General features: G+C 43.8%; 1 protein-coding gene across 4 annotated transcripts in view; it reads right to left on the reverse strand.

Moving 5' to 3' along the window:
- The window catches only part of FBN1 (fibrillin 1), a 228,663-nt gene that overhangs the window by 158,779 nt on the left and 52,966 nt on the right, over nt 1-16,918 (reverse strand). For 3 of the 4 annotated variants that reach the window (XM_083183937.1, XM_083183934.1, XM_083183935.1), the window contains exons 5-6: nt 7,941-8,036; nt 5,316-5,411 (exon numbers count right to left, since the gene is read on the reverse strand). In XM_083183937.1, the coding sequence (XP_083040063.1) occupies nt 5,316-5,411; nt 7,941-8,036 (192 nt within the window). Of the gene's footprint in view, nt 1-2,165; nt 2,260-5,315; nt 5,412-7,940; nt 8,037-16,918 lie in introns of those variants that run through there. The other variant, XM_083183936.1, reaches the window with a different exon arrangement.

Consider the following 16,918-nt stretch of genomic DNA (forward strand, 5'->3'; position numbering starts at 1 on the left):
ACTAGTAGTACTATAATAATATAGCCAGCTTTTAATTAAGAAAAAAGGGATTGGCGCAGTGGTTGATTTTGAGTATTCAACTGATCAACCTGTAATAGTGTTCCCTCCAAGCTTCTTTTGCAGGTTGCCACAACCTGCCTGTTGTTAAACCCTCAAAATGAACCCTGCCTTTTTTGTGTGTGGTATAATGTGTAAGAGGCATTACAGTGCATAATCCTAGTGCAGTGTGCCATTTTTTATATATGTTTGTAATGTAAATTTCTAATATAAAATGTGCCCTTCCGATTGAAAAAAAAAAAAAGCCCTGCCCGGTGGTCATCACCCTGCCCTAAAAAAAACCTACAGTGAATACTACTGTAATCCCATGAATGGATAATAAATGAGCCACTATCCACTATCCAGTGGTTCAAACAGCTATAGAAACATATACTTTGAATACAGATAAGAGCCATTTGGTTCATCTAGGTCAGGGGTGTCAAACTCAAATTCATCGGGGGCCGCATCAGCAGTTTGGTCACCCTCAAAGGGCCGGTTGTATCTGTAGGTCCCCCTGTATAATTATAATGCCATGACACCACAGGCTGCTCCCCCTGTATAATATAAAATGAATGCCATGACACCACAGGCTGCTCCCCCTGTATAATAATAATGCCATGACACCACAGACTGCTCCCCCTGTATAATATAATAAAAGTAATGCCATGACACATAAATGATTATACAGGAGGAGCAGCCTGTGGTGTCATGGCATTATTATTATTATACACGGGGACACCTCAGGAAACAGCAGATATATATATATTTTTTATTGTGAGTGTGATCCTCATCCTCACTTACTGTTTCTCCGTCTGTCCTGCACAGCTGCTGCGGCTTCCAGCTTTTCTTCACTGCTTGCTGCGGCCACACTGTCCCCGACTCCCGGTCCAGCTTCCCTGCCTGCTCCTACTTCTCTACAGACGCATGGGCGGGCAGCGTCATCATCATGACGTCCCCACCCAGTGTCTGTCACTGCCGGGCATCAGAGGGAACAGGCGGCCGGGCCCTCCTTCACTTAGCTGTGGAGGCCGGGGGTCATGTTTCTGTAGCCGCATACATATGTGCCTACAGGAACATGGCCGCCGACAGTGGAGGAACAGGTAAGGCGGCTGCGGACGTGGACGCGGCCCGCAGCACTCCTGTTTTAGACACACTGCCCCTGCGTGCTATCTCCTCGCGCGGGCCACATGACGAGGTCTGGCGGGCCGGATTTGGCCCGCGGGCCTTGTGTTTGACACCCGTGATCTAGGTTGTCTTAAACACATTTATTGCACAGCAATCCAAACCAAATTCCTAGTATGCGCAAGTATACTTGGCCAATAAAGATGATTCGGTACTTATATGTTAGTTGGGTGCCCACTAAGCTATACTAACTATAGTGGGCGCCCAACTAACATATAAGTACCGACGATTCTGACTTTATTTGTCGGGAGCCAATTAAACTACCAGTATATTTTTGGATTGTGGAAGGAAACCGGAGTAAGCTGAAGAAACCTATTCAAACACCGGGAGAATATACAAACTCCACATATTTAGGGCCATGGTGGGAATCTTTCCGCAGTGCATACACATAGCTTGTGCACTGCTGGAAATGACAACCAGCAGGTGGCATTTTCTACATAAAATTGTCAGAATACAATTTAACTGTTTCCAGCTTACTTTATGGTACTCTTACCAAGAATTACCTAGTTGACCACTTGACCATAACCATTCCATTTTACTGCCAATGACTGCTTGTCATGCTTATACATCCCCACTCCTATATGGCTGCTCCCTTTATACTGCTGATCTGTTCCACTGGCTGAAATGCTGATGTACTGTATGGCCCTTCCCCATTGGAAATTTTAATTTTATTCCTGATTTAGGCCACTGCTATATGATGTGTACTTCCCTTCTCCCCCGTAACATGTTGTATTACCCTGACTATTGTATTCCCTTGTTTACTAATGTTTTCTAAGAACCTAATGTCTTTTCCGGTGATTGCATTACCATTTTTATGTGTGCCAATTTTCATAATTTAGCGCTTTTCTCATGGATAGTACATCTGCTGATAATTTTAATAGAATATGGAATTTCTGGAAGTGCAGCTCGAATTTCAAGAATACATCAAATAACAAGGAAGCTGGTACCTTTGCTCTCAGGATGGATCTGCAATGTTGCACCAGATATCAGCAAGCACAGAGAAGAAGGAAGAAGGAGATACCAAGATAGCTGCATGCAAGACTGCAGGAAAGTAAAGAAAAGGAGACGAAGGGAAGTTAGGCGAAAGAGATGCTAACACATGAGTATTACGAATGAGACTTGTATATAGGTATGCTTTCACGTACAAAAGATAAAAGGATGTATTTGACATAACTTTGAAGTGCAATCAAGATGATTGAATTTATGTTTTTGTTCTCAGATAAGTAGCTAGTAATACATAGTAATATCATCATACTGGTTGTTACTCTGTTTACTATAAGTACACAAACAAATTCAATATATAAAAACGATTAAATTGAAATTGGCCAAATCACAGGCAACGTATGAATAATATTGTTGTTCAAACCCATTGTTCTTCTACGGTCTTACACCGTACCATATTTTGTGTGTTTACCTGGCTCATTTTATATGTCTTTGCAATATGTCTTTCATGTCTAGTTATTCAACTTCTCTCTTCTTTGTGATGGTAGAAGCATCAGTGCAACCTGTGCTTTCAATGTAAAGCTGGACCAGCAATTTTCAAACTGTTGGTCGTGAATCCAAAGTGGGCCCGACTATCTCACGATGGGGACACAACTCTATGTTGCAGACCATCAGGCTCATTACCCCTCTGATCTTTCAGGCAGTAATCCAAAAAGTCTAAAAAAATCTGTTGAATTGTACAATACTTCCAACTCAGGCATTTAACGATAGCCCCTTGGTTGTGCAGCCTAGCTGCGCAGCCGGTAGCATGGCCGCCATGTTTTGAGTCACAGCGGCGGTGTGTGACATCAAGTAGCCTCCACTGCCTGCCCAGCAAACGGTCTTGATATGCCCACAACTCCGCATCACCGCCCCCACACCAATGAGTCATCGTCCCCCCAATCATTGCTTACAGTATGGTCGCATTTTTTGCAATGCAGATTAAATGCTCACGCTGGCAAATTTGCACAATGCCGAAAATTGCAAAAAGCGATTTTTTGGTCATTTGAATGGCCTGCTGAATCAGGACACAGGAAGTGGCAGGGCTAAACATGCTGGTGCTCACTGCATGGAGTCGGAGAGCAGAGTTAGCCAAGACTATGAGGAATCAGGTTACTGGTCCCCGCTAAGCGCTCTCTGTTTTGTCACCAGGATTACCTTGTTCTCGAGGATGAACAGGAGTGATCCGAAGTAGCCGGCCATTATGCTGGGGAATATTATTGGTAAGTGCATGTTCAACCTGCCTGCTGTACCTGTGAACATGCAATTTTTGTCTTGAGAAAGACCCCTAGAGGGTTGAAAGGTCGTCTCTGCTTATGTGACTTTCAATAATAAAACGCTGACTTAAGCTGCCTTGGTGAGTGCCCCCGCTTTTCATTAAGCATTGTGGATTTATATATACTGGAACAGGTCCCCGGCACTCCCCTGTTGCCATGAGCTGCTAGCTCCGATGCCTTCCTGCCTTCATCTAATTTAAAGACCTACACAATCTCTCTTGTTATTGGTAAAAGTGGACGGAACATTCAAATTCTTCTTTAAAAGTCATAATTAAATAAGAGATTATACAGTCTGATATGCAGCAGATACTCGAATAATCAAATAAAGGTATCAGAAAGTTAAATAACTACATAGGGTCCAAGGAATTTGTGTTTCTCATGTTTGCTCATTGCCTACTGCTTGGTGTGCTCATGGAAGAGGCAGCCTGTTAAATGCCAATAGAACAGATAGGACAGACAGAGCAAAACAGAATAGTATTTTAAGCCAAAGACCGTTAAACATGATCTTGACCCAGAGACATAATAAACTGTAAATATTTAACAAATGTACAATGGGATGCGGTTGTTAGGTCGGCACAAGAAAGGTCGACACTCCTTAGGTCGACACCGGAAGGTCAACAGGGACTGAAGGTCGACAGGGTCCTTAGATCAACCGGCAGGAGGGCCAACAATGCATAAGGTCGACAAAGGTTTCTTGATTTTTTTCCCCACTGTGGTTCCAGAACAGGCGGTAGTTTATGCCCTACCATCCACTAGGGCATGGAGGGAGAATAGAATAGTGTTCCGAGCGAAGCGAGAACTAGACTTTAAGATCTAGACGCAAAAAAAAATACGTGTTGATCTTCTCAGTTGTCGACCTTCCGCCGGTTGACCCAAGGATTCTGACGACCTTCAGTCCCTGTCGATCTTCTACCTGTTGACCTTCCGTTATCTACCTAGTGTCGACCTTTGTTGGGTCGACCGAATGATCCATACCCATGTACAATACATAATGCTCTGTATCTCCTTTATCACCAGTTGGCCAACCAATAGAATTAAACAAATCTAATCACAAAAAAAAAAAAAAACCTACGTTTGTCAATGTGTTTATTTTGCTGGGGTAAAGAAAAATTGAACCAAAAGATGATATTTTCAGAATGTTAAATTGGGGGGTATGGATCGTTTTATCGACCATACTTAGGTTGACAGTCATTAGGTCGACACCGTTGGGTTGACAGGGAGCAATGTCAACAGGGTTCTAGGTCGACATGGATGAATGTCGACAGGTGTTTAGTTCGACATGGGACAATGTCGACATGGGTTTAGGTCGACACATGCGTTAGTTTGACACATGCGTTAGGTCGACAGGTCGTTAGGTCGACATGGTTTTTTTCACTGTTATTTTACCCGAATGTTTACACAGTCGACATGGACACAGTTGGAAGTGAACTGCAGCCCCTCGCATCGCTCGCAATGCTTCGGGCACACTATTTTATTCTCCCACCATGCCCTAGTGGATGGCAGGGCATGAAATACTGCATGTCGGCACATGTCGGCTCAAAAAACAGTGAAAAAACCATGTTGACCTAATGACCTGTCGACCTAACCCATGTCGACAGACACCTGTCGACCTAGAACCCTGTCGACCTTGCCCCCTGTTGCCCCAACAGTGTCGACCTAATGACTGTTGACCTAAGTGCAGTCGACAATACGACCGTATCCCAAATTGGGGTCAATCCATCTAGGTGTGAGTTGCCGATAGCCTTAAATCACAATGCAAATTTACTTTGCAATCCAATTCACAGCTTTGTACTAATGTTTTTCTCACATTTATCAAAAAGGTGAAGAAAAAGAACTTACCTCTTTCACACTGCGGTCCGGTAAAGCCATACGGGCAGGCACATCGGTTTGGAGCTACACATCGTCCACCATTTAAACAACCATGTTCACAGACAGCTGTAAGTTGCAATAAAAAAATAACTTTGTACGATGCTACTTAAACATGTAAAGTATGTGCTTATACACATTTTGTTATAAAGTTATATTCAGCAAACAGACTCCTGTACCTCACTAATTGCCTCAACCATCAATCACTGATATTATTATTACCGCACATAATGGATAAGAGTATAATTTACCTACAGTAGATGGCCACTGACAACACAGCTTCTCTAATGTCTGACTTTCTCTTTGTAAATATACATAGGGAAGGTGTTGGATTCTGGTCCAACTACTTCTCCTTAGGCTGCGTGACTATCTATGACATGCAATCCATTTGAATGGGTTTAGGAAGTTTTTGGCCCATTGAGTCATTTTTCCATACCCACAATTCAGATGGGCCGTAATTGGACAAATATAGCAGGAACCCCATGACTCCTACAAAATGGCTCCCGATAGGACAGGTGTGTATCCACCAAGTGTCCCTTTTTACTACTTACTATATTTCTCATCAGTACTTCCTTCAGTGATGTAATGAGGAATCTCTACACAGATTGTGTGTAGAACACTAATACTCACATTTACATTGTTGTGTTTCTGTTTTCTGTAACTTTATGGGTAACTGGTTGGTTTCCAGAGACTAAATTCCATAAACACAATCTACAAACCACTTAACGCATAGTTGCCTACCCTCCTGCATTCTGCAGGAGACTCCCTGAAATAGCTGCAATCTCCCTCTCTCCCTCATTAGTCTAGCAATCTCCCTCATTTCACCTAGCCCACATTACACGGTTAAATTTTGGGGGAAAAAAGAAATGAGAGATAGATACAGTTGCATTGAATTATCAGCACAATTTCTCAGCACTTTACCAAGTATATTAACTCTTAGTAACTGATTTGGGGATCATCTACATTTGGATATGTCATTTTAAAAGATTACTCTCCGATGTAGCAGTACACACCCACGCTTCTAGGTGCCGTGTTCATAACCTCTTTTTACAATCTCACCATATATGGACATAGACACACCCTTTTGGTGGAGAATGACACGCCCCCTCAAGGGGCGCTGTGAAAAGTTTTATTACCAACTACAATCTCCCTGAAACTCATTTTCAAAAGTAGGCAAGTATGACTTACCATTAGGGAAGCCAATCCCGGGGCATTTTTTCAATCCCGGAATTCGGGATTGAAAAATGCTCAATCCCGGGATTCCCGGGATCCCGGGATTGGCTTTCCTAATATAAAAAACATGCCTCGGCCGCCCCGCATATGTACTTACTGCGTGGTGCGGCCGGGAGCCGGGTGGGTGGGCGAGCAGAGGAGATGGAGCCGGGTGGGAGGATGAGCTGTGTTGATGATGGGGAGCGGGCTGGTCTGCTGCTGGGCGGGTGGGCGCCGGCGGTCTGGTCTGTGGCTGGGCGGGTGTTCGTGCCCGGGGTCAGTCACAGCTCACAGACAACATGGAGAAATCCTATGCGGCCTGCGCAGCGTGACCTCTGACGTCGGCACGCTGCGCAGAGCCGCGCTGCCCGGGACGGGAGAAGCCGGGCAGCTGCTGAGCACCCGCTCAGACGCTGCCCGGCATTAGACTGCGCATGCGCAATCTAATCCCGAAATCCCGGGATTGGAAACTCCAATCCCGGGATTGAAATCCCGGCGTTTTGGGGGCCAAATCCCGGATCCCGCCGATCCCGATCCCGGGATTGGCCACCCTACTTACCATGCATTCCTACAGCTTTTCCTCTATATTTTTCTATTTTAAAACATATAAAACTCTACATTAGCTACTTTTAAAGCCTCTCAGTTTTATTTTCTGCTGTATTACCATGTATTGTCGTTAAGCATTACTGTACTGAAAATACTTAATAATTCATAACAAATTCTTGAGCTTACAGTTTAATTCTCTTCTATACCAATACGCTGGTTTTTTTAGGTTCCAATTAACCTTACTGGAGACCTGGGATCAGATGTACTAACTTTGAAAAATGATAACATGGAGAGTGATAAACCACCAGCCAATCAGATCCTAGCTGACATGTTACAGGTTGTGTCTGAAAAATGACAGTTACAGGCTGATTGGTTGGTGATTTATCGCTCTCTAGTATATTACTTTTTGAGGTTTAGTACAGCTTGCCCCTGGAGAGTAAGCACCCCCAGAGATAGGAGGGCATAAAAACTCCACAAAGAACATAACAAGTTCTATAGTTGAACCCATAACTCCAACAGTGTGCTAGCAATTCTACCCACTGTGCTGCTTTTTAAATTATTTTTTATAATTTTTGAATCTGATTATCTCTTCAGCAACTTCTGGCTGATACATACATTTCTTTACTCCCTGATAGATGCCCGGCTTACCACTCTATAGAGACCATATTAATGCATAATTCATCTAAAATGGGCTAAACAACAAAGTACTCCAGTTAACTACCTGCAGCTCAACATTGAATTTGTATTTATCCCCTTACACTATACATAAGTCACAAAAAAGAGACAAAACTGTAAGTATTTTTTACCTTTATTAATTAATAAAAAAAGTGCAGTACTTACGCTGGCCACAGTGCGGCCCTGTGTAACCCTTATGACATTGGCAGTGTTCATCGCTGCAGGTGCCACCATTCATACATCTGACGTTACAATGCTGGACTGAAAAACAATTGCAGACCAGAGTCACAACACAATATAAATCACAATATACAACAATAGCTAAACGATGATCTTCTGAACATGTTTAACCCCTTCCTGACAGAGCCAGTTTTTGCGTTCCTGACAGAGCCCTTTTTTTCAAATCTGACATGTCTCACTTAAGTGGGTATAACTTTTTTTTGCTTTTACTTATCCCAGTGATTTTGAGATTGTTTTCTCGTGACACATTGTACTTCAAATTAGTGGTAAATTTGGGTCGATACAGTCTGTGTTTTTTTGTGAAAAATACCAAAATATCGTGAAAAAATGGAAAATTTAGCGATTTTCTGCTTGTGAGACAAATAATCTTACCACTCAAAATAGTGAATAACTAACATAGGCCATATGTCTACTTTATGTTGACATCATTATTTCAACTTCCTTTTAATTTTTTGGGACACTAGGAGGCTTACAATATGAATAGCAAATTCTCAAATTTTCAAGAAAATTTCAAACACTGATTTTTTTAGGGACCAGTTCAGTTCTGATGTAACTTTGAGGGACTTGTATGTGAGACACCCCCATAAATGATGCCATTTCAAAAACTGCACCCCTCACAGTATTCAAAACAGCATTTTGGAAGTTTGTTAACCCTTTAGGTGTTTCACAGGAATTAAAACAAAGTGCAGGTGAAATTTCAAAATTTCTTTTTTTTTGCAGATTTGCAATTTTAATACATTTTTATAAGGAACACAGTACATTTTACTAGAGAAATGTGACTAAAAATTGATTCCCCCAATTCTTTTGTTTTCATAAATATCCTATATGTGGCCCTAGTGTGCACGGTGACCAAACCACAGGCTTCATAATAGAAGGAGCACCTACTTGATTTTGGAGCCTCCTTTTTATGAGATTATTTTTTAGGCACCATGTAGGTTTCAAGGCACCATAAGATGCTAAAAGTTAGGAACCCCCCCACAAGTGACCCCATTTTGCAAACTACACCCCTCAGGGAATTCATCTAGGGGTATAGTGTACATTTCAAACCCCCAGGGGTTTCACCAATTGTGGTACAACTGGGCAGTGAAAATGAAAAATTATTTTTTTTACACAAAAATGCAGTTCTGGCTCCAAATTTGTCATTTTCAGAAGGTATGAAGGAGACAAAGCACCCCAAAATCTGTGCCCCAATTTCTCCCGAGTACGGCAATGCCTCACATGTGACCAAAAAATACCAGTTGGGTGCATGGCAGGACTCAGAAGGGAAGGAGTGATTTTTGGATTTTGCAGCTCAGATTCTGGTGGAATTTTGGTGGGTGCTATGTCGCATTAGCAAGACCCCCCAAGCACCAATACAGTGGAACCCCCCCACAAGTCACCCCATTTTGAAAACTACACCCCTCAGGGAATTCATCTAGGGGTATAGTGTACATTTCAAACCCCCAGGGGTTTCACCAATTTTGATACAAGTGGGCAGTGAAAATGAAAAATTACATTTTTTTACACAAAAATGCAGTTCTGGCTCAAAATTTTTCATTTTCAGAAGGTATGAAGGAGAAAAAGCACCCCAAAATCTGTGCCCCAATTTCTCCCGAGTACGGCAATGCCTCACATGTGACCAAAAAATACCAGTTGGGTGCATGGCAGGACTCAGAAGGGAAGGAGTGATTTTTGGATTTTGCAGCACAGATTCTGGTGGAATGAATGGTGGGTGCTATGTTGCACCAATACAGTGGAACCCCCCCACAAGTCACCCCATTTTGCAAAGTACACCCCTCAGGGAATTCATCTAGGGGTATAGTGTACATTTCAAACCCCCAGGGGTTTCACCAATTTTGATACAAGTGGGCAGTGAAAATGAAAAATTACATTTTTTTACACAAAAATGCAGTTCTGGCTCAAAATTTTTCATTTTCAGAAGGTATGAAGGAGAAAAAGCATCCCAAAATATGTGCCCCAATTTCTCCCGAGTACGGCAATGCCTCACATGTGACCAAAAAATACCAGTTGGGTGCATGGCAGGACTCAGAACGGAAGGAGTGATTTTTGGATTTTGCGGCTCAGATTCTGGTGGAATTTTGGTGGGTGCTATGTCGCATTAGCAAGACCCCCCAAGCACCAATACAGTGGAACCCCCCCACAAGTCACCCCATTTTGAAAACTACACCCCTCAGGGAATTCATCTAGGGGTATAGTGTACATTTCAAACCCCCAGGGGTTTCACCAATTTTGATACAAGTGGGCAGTGAACATGAAAAATTACATTTTTTACACAAAAATGCAGTTCTGGCTCAAAATTTTTCATTTTCAGAAGGTATGAAGGAGAAAAAGCACCCCAAAATCTGTGCCCCAATTTCTCCCGAGTACGGCAATGCCTCACATGTGACCAAAAAATACCAGTTGGGTGCATGGCAGGACTCAAAAGGGAAGGAGTGATTTTTGGATTTTGCAGCTCAGATTCTGGTGGAATTTTGGTGGGTGCTATGTCGCATTAGCAAGACCCCCCAAGCACCAATACAGTGGAACCCCCCCACAAGTCACCCCATTTTGAAAACTACACCCCTCAGGGAATTCATCTAGGGGTATAGTGTACATTTCAAACCCCCAGGGGTTTCACCAATTTTGATACAAGTGGGCAGTGAAAATGAAAAATTACATTTTTTTACACAAAAATGCAGTTCTGGCTCAAAATTTTTCATTTTCAGAAGGTATGAAGGAGAAAAAGCACCCCAAAATATGTGCCCCAATTTCTCCCGAGTACGGCAATGCCTCACATGTGACCAAAAAATACCAGTTGGGTGCATGGCAGGACTCAGAACGGAAGGAGTGATTTTTGGATTTTGCGGCTCAGATTCTGGTGGAATTTTGGTGGGTGCTATGTCGCATTAGCAAGACCCCCCAAGCACCAATACAGTGGAACCCCCCCACAAGTCACCCCATTTTGAAAACTACACCCCTCAGGGAATTCATCTAGGGGTATAGTGTACATTTCAAACCCCCAGGGGTTTCACCAATTTTGATACAAGTGGGCAGTGAACATGAAAAATTACATTTTTTACACAAAAATGCAGTTCTGGCTCAAAATTTTTCATTTTCAGAAGGTATGAAGGAGAAAAAGCACCCCAAAATATGTGCCCCAATTTCTCCCGAGTACGGCAATGCCTCACATGTGACCAAAAAATACCAGTTGGGTGCATGGCAGGACTCAAAAGGGAAGGAGTGATTTTTGGATTTTGCAGCTCAGATTCTGGTGGAATTTTGGTGGGTGCTATGTCGCATTAGCAAGACCCCCCAAGCACCAATACAGTGGAACCCCCCCACAAGTGACCCCATTTTGCAAACTACACCCCTCAGGGAATTCATCTAGGGGTATAGTGTACATTTCAAACCCCCAGGGGTTTCACCAATTTTGATACAAGTGGGCAGTGAAAATGAAAAATTACATTTTTTTACACAAAAATGCAGTTCTGGCTCAAAATTTTTCATTTTCAGAAGGTATGAAGGAGAAAAAGCACCCCAAAATCTGTGCCCCAATTTCTCCCGAGTACGGCAATGCCTCACATGTGACCAAAAAATACCAGTTGGGTGCATGGCAGGACTCAGAAGGGAAGGAGTGATTTTTGGATTTTGCAGCACATATTCTGGTGGAATGAATGGTGGGTGCTATGTTGCACCAATACAGTGGAACCCCCCCACAAGTCACCCCATTTTGCAAACTACACCCCTCAGGGAATTCATCTAGGGGTATAGTGTACATTTAAAACCCCCAGGGGTTTCACCAATTTTGATACAAGTGGGCAGTGAAAATGAAAAATTACATTTTTTTACACAAAAATGCAGTTCTGGCTCAAAATTTTTCATTTTCAGAAGGAATGAAGGAGACAAAGCACCCCAAAATCTGTGCCCCAATTTCTCCCGAGTACGGCAATGCCTCATGTGTGACCAAAAAGTGGCAGGACTCAGAAGGGAAGGAGTGATATTTGGATTTTGCAGCACAAATTCTGGTGGAATGATGGTGGGTGCTATGTCGCATTAGCAAGACCCCCAAAGCACCAATACAGTGGAACCCCCCCACAAGTGACCCCATTTTGCAAACTACACCCCTCAGGGAATTCATCTAGGGGTATAGTGTACATTTCAAACCCCCAGGGGTTTCACCAATTTTGATACAAGTGGGCAGTGAACATGAAAAATTACATTTTTTTTCACAAGGAATGAAGGAGACAAAGCACCCCAAAATATGTGCCCCAATTTCTCCCGAGTACGGCAATGCCTCACATGTGACCAAAAAATACCAGTTGGGTGCATGGCAGGACTCAGAAGGGAAGGAGTGATTTTTGGATTTTGCGGCTCAGATTCTGGTGGAATGAATGGTGGGTGCTATGTGGCATTAGCAAGACCCCCGAAGCACGGTGAAATTATGAACCTAATATTCCATAGATGTGTGGTATATTTTAAAACACTCCTTTATACATAGGCCGGGTTTGTCGGGGCAAGTGTCACACTGGAAAATAGTTTGCTTTCTTATTCCCTTTTTATAGCAAACTTTGCACCTTTTTTGTGTCCTGCCCTTTTTTCCAGTGGAGGGGATTTCATCAGGAAAATGCTGCCCTGGTACAATACGGGGGCCAGTACTAGAAGTACTGGGGCCCTCTGCCTGCTGGTTCCCAAATATTAGGCCCTTTATGACTTCCTCTTGAAAGTGCATAAATGTCCCCCTCTGGCCGGTAGAACGGAATAGCACGTAAGCGTTATACAGTGCCATCTGGATGATATACACGGCCACCTTCTTGTACCAGATTTTTGTTTTCCGCAGGGCACTGTACGGCTTCAGTACCTGATCTGAAAGATCCACTCCGCCCATGTACCTATTGTAATCCAGGATACAATTAGGTTTGGAGGTGTGGGTACTGGTACCTCGTACAGGGACGGAGGTGGTACTGTCTCCGTGAATTGTTGTCAGTATAAGGACATCCCTCTTGTCCTTATATTTGACCAACAACATATTTTCGGTGCATATTCCCCTGCTTTCACCCCTTCTCATTACTTGGGCAATGTGCGTTTTTGGGAGGCCTCTTTGGTTCTTGCGCACAGTACCGCAAGCTGCTGTACCTCTTGAACCAAGGGCCTTAAACAGGGGGATGCTGGTGTAAAAGTTATCCACATAGAGGTGATAACCTTTATCCAGGAAGGGGTGCACTAAATCCCAGACAATTTTCCCACTAACACCTATGAGGGAGGGGGGGCATTCTGGCGGTTCAATTCTTGAATCCTTCCCTTCATAAACCCTAAACCTGTGGGTGTACCCTGAGGTGCTTTCACACAGTTTGTACATTTTTATGCCATACCTTGCCCTCTTACTGGGAAGGTACTGGCGGAATTTAACCCTTCCTTTAAAATGTATAAGGGACTCGTCGATACAAATAAATTTTTCAGGGATGTACACCTCTTCAAATTTGGCACTGAAATGATCAATGACCGGCCTGACTTTGAATAGCCGGTCAAAGGTGGGATCATCTCTGGGTGGGCACTGTGCATTATCGGTGTAATGTATAAATTTAAGAATTGTCTCAAATCGAGTCCGGGGCATGGCCATACGGTAAAATGGAGTACTGTACAGAACATCTGTACTCCAATATTGCCTAATTTCTGGCTTTTTTACTATGCCCATATGAAACACCAGACCCCAAAACGTCATCATCTCTACTGCATCTACAGGGGTCCACCTAGCAAATGATGACGTGGGGTTTTGAGCAATAAACTGCTGGGCATATAAATTAGTTTGGTCCACCATTAAATTTATAAAATCATCAGAGAAAAATAATTTGAAAAAGTCAATTTCTCTGAGACCTGTGGAATCAAATTGGATTCCTGGCATGGCCAAAAACTCAGGAACCTGGGGCTCAAAATTGTCTGGTGGTGGGGTCCATACGAGATCAATTATTGGAGGGGGGGTCTCAGCTGCTCTACGGGGGCGTCTTTGAGGGGGTCCCTCATCACCAGAGGAGGAAGAGGAGCTTAAGGCGAATCCTTCAAATTCCCCGCTTGCATCACTGGCTGTGTCAGAGTCAGAAGCAAGCAGGGCATATGCCTCCTCCGCTGAATACATTCTCCTGGATGACTGGGAGGACATTTGGGAGGACATTTGGGAGGACATTTGGGATGCCATTTTTATTTTTGTGTTACTGGTAGTGAAATGTTTCAACACGTGTATAGTGTGGGGGGGGTACAAACTTTATTTCAATCCGGGGGGTATGTAGTGTGTAGTGTGTATGTGGTGCAGAAAAAAAAAAAATACTTTATACCAATAAAAAAAAAAAGGGGTTAAAAATAAAAAATTTAAGGGGTTAAAAAAAAAAAAAGGTCCTGCGCCAAAAATTGAGCACAGATGTTGGTCAGTAACGTCTGTCACTGAACAGCGCTCAAAGGCAACAGGAATTTGATCAAAAAAAAAAAAATATAGATCAACCCTGTACCGAAAAAGATGATCAGTGATGTACGTCACTGATCAGCGCACAGCGGCCACAGGACACCCACAAAATCACAGTGTGTGTAAAAAAAAAATTAAAAAAAGACCCCACAGCACACACACAAAAAAAAAAAAGGTGATCAGTGATGCGACACTGATTACCAGTGAGGTGCAGCAGGTGCACAACCTTTGGTGCAACTGACAGGTATATATAAAAAAAAAAAAACCTCTGTACCCCCAAAAAAGTTGCTGATCACCTCAGATATAGTGATCAGCACAAAAGGCGGGGGCAGCAGACAAAAAATTTAGCACTCTCTATCACTCTCTCTCTCTATCTCTCTATCTCTCACTATCTATCACTCTATGACACTGCAGCAGCAGCACTGACAGGTATATCTATATATAAAAAAAAACCTGCGCCCCCAAAAAGTTGCTGATCAGTTAATTTATACTGATCAGCACAAAAGGAGGGGGCAGCAGTCAGTTATATCAAAAATATATAGCACAATCTGTCACTATCTCTCTCTATCTCTCTCTCTCTATCTCTCTATAACTATCACACTGCAGCAGCACAAAATATAGCACTCTGTCACTAGGCCTCTCTATCTATCTCTCTCTCTCTATCTCTCTCTATCTATAACTATATCACACTGCAGCAGCACAAAATATAGCACTCTCTGACACTATCTCTCTCTCTCTATCTCTCTCTATCTCTCTATAACTATCACACTGCAGCAGCACAAAATATAGCACTCTGTCACTAGGCCTCTCTATCTATCTCTCTCTCTCTATCTCTCTCTATCTCTCTATCTATCTCTCTATCTAGCTAGTACACTGCAGCAGCACAATTTCACAGGAAGGCACAAGTAGCAACAGGATCCAGGAAGCAGTGATGAAGCAGCGATCAGCACTCTCTGACACTATCTCTCTCTCTATCTCTCTCTATCTCTCTCTATCTCTCTCTATCTCTCTATCTCTCTATCTCTCTATCTCTCTATCTATCTAGCTAGTACACTGCAGCAGCACAATTTCACAGGAAGGCACAAGTAGTAACAGGATCCAGGAAGCAGTGATGAAGCAGCGATCAGGTAAGTATGGAGCAAGCTATGGAGCAAGGTTCTGGTCAGTATGGCGGCAGGGAGGTACGGTGACCGCACTGCACGCTATTCCAGACCGGAATGGCGTCTGCAGTGCAGTCACCGTTAGTTTAAATCCCCCTCCTTGGCTGTGATTGGTCCGTCGGTCCGACGAACCAATCACGGCCTTTGGGGGCGGGCGGGGTGCGGTGGGGTGACACCAGTGTCACCCTCACACCCCGCGGTGATTGGTGCTGTACTTTACAGCACCAATCACCTCTGATCCCGTGTCACCGGCGAACGTTATTCGCCGGTGACACAGGAAAACGCTGTAATTGGCTGTTCACACTGAACAGCCAATCACAGCGATCGCCGACGGGGGGGCGGCATCGCAGCCCCCCCTGGGCATGCACGGACATGTCTGCTGTCAGGGACAGCAGACATGTTGAAACTGTCACCGCGTCTATAGACGCGGTGACAGTTAAATGCCATGACGTACATTTACGCCATGTGTCGGGAAGTACTTCCCGACCATGACGTAAATGTACGTCAAATGTCGGGAAGGGGTTAACTTTAAATGGAAACAAATAATAAATATCTTTCTCTATCACAATCCTGAATGACAACAGAGATCAAAGGATTGTGGAAGTACATGTAAGACAGTCCAGGGTTTTGGACCCCATAGGAACATTTAAAAAGGGTCCCTTCCCCCACCCATTGATATACCTTTCTCCACAGAAGTTGTTTATTTTATATACCATATTAGTGCCATAGTCCTTATTATACAACAGAGTGTTCCCAATTTATATTATGTCACATTTAAGTGCCCTAAGACAGCAATATACTGCATTGTACTGCCTTAAGCTGAGTCAGGCCCCAACGGTTGTCCCCATAATCACTTCACTCCCTTTACCCATTATAGCCAAATTCATGATACAATCATCTTTGTTAGAAAGGCTTTTCCATGCATTGTATGGGGATACTAGTAGGGTGGCCAATCCCGGGATCGGGATCGACGGGATCCCGGGATTTGGCCCCTAAAACGCCGGGATTTCAATCCCGGGATTGGAGTTTCCAATCCCGGGATTTCGGGATTAGACTGCGCATGCGCAGTCTAATGCCGGGCAGCGTCTGAGCTAGTGCTCAGACGCTGCCCGGCTTCTCCCGTCCCGGGCAGTGCAGCTCTGCGCAGCGTGACGACGTCAGAGGTCACGCTGCGCAGGGCACACAACAGCCGCCGCCTCCTCATCTGACTCCTGCGCTGACCTCCCGCCGCCCGCCCTCCCACCCAGCCTGCATTCTCCTTTACCCGGACCCCCAGACCATCGACCGACAAAGGCTACATCCTCCCGCCACAC

The sequence above is a fragment of the Crinia signifera genome, chromosome 4, assembly GCF_055691185.1.
Source record: "Crinia signifera chromosome 4, ASM5569118v1, whole genome shotgun sequence".
NCBI lineage: Eukaryota > Metazoa > Chordata > Amphibia > Anura > Myobatrachidae > Crinia > Crinia signifera.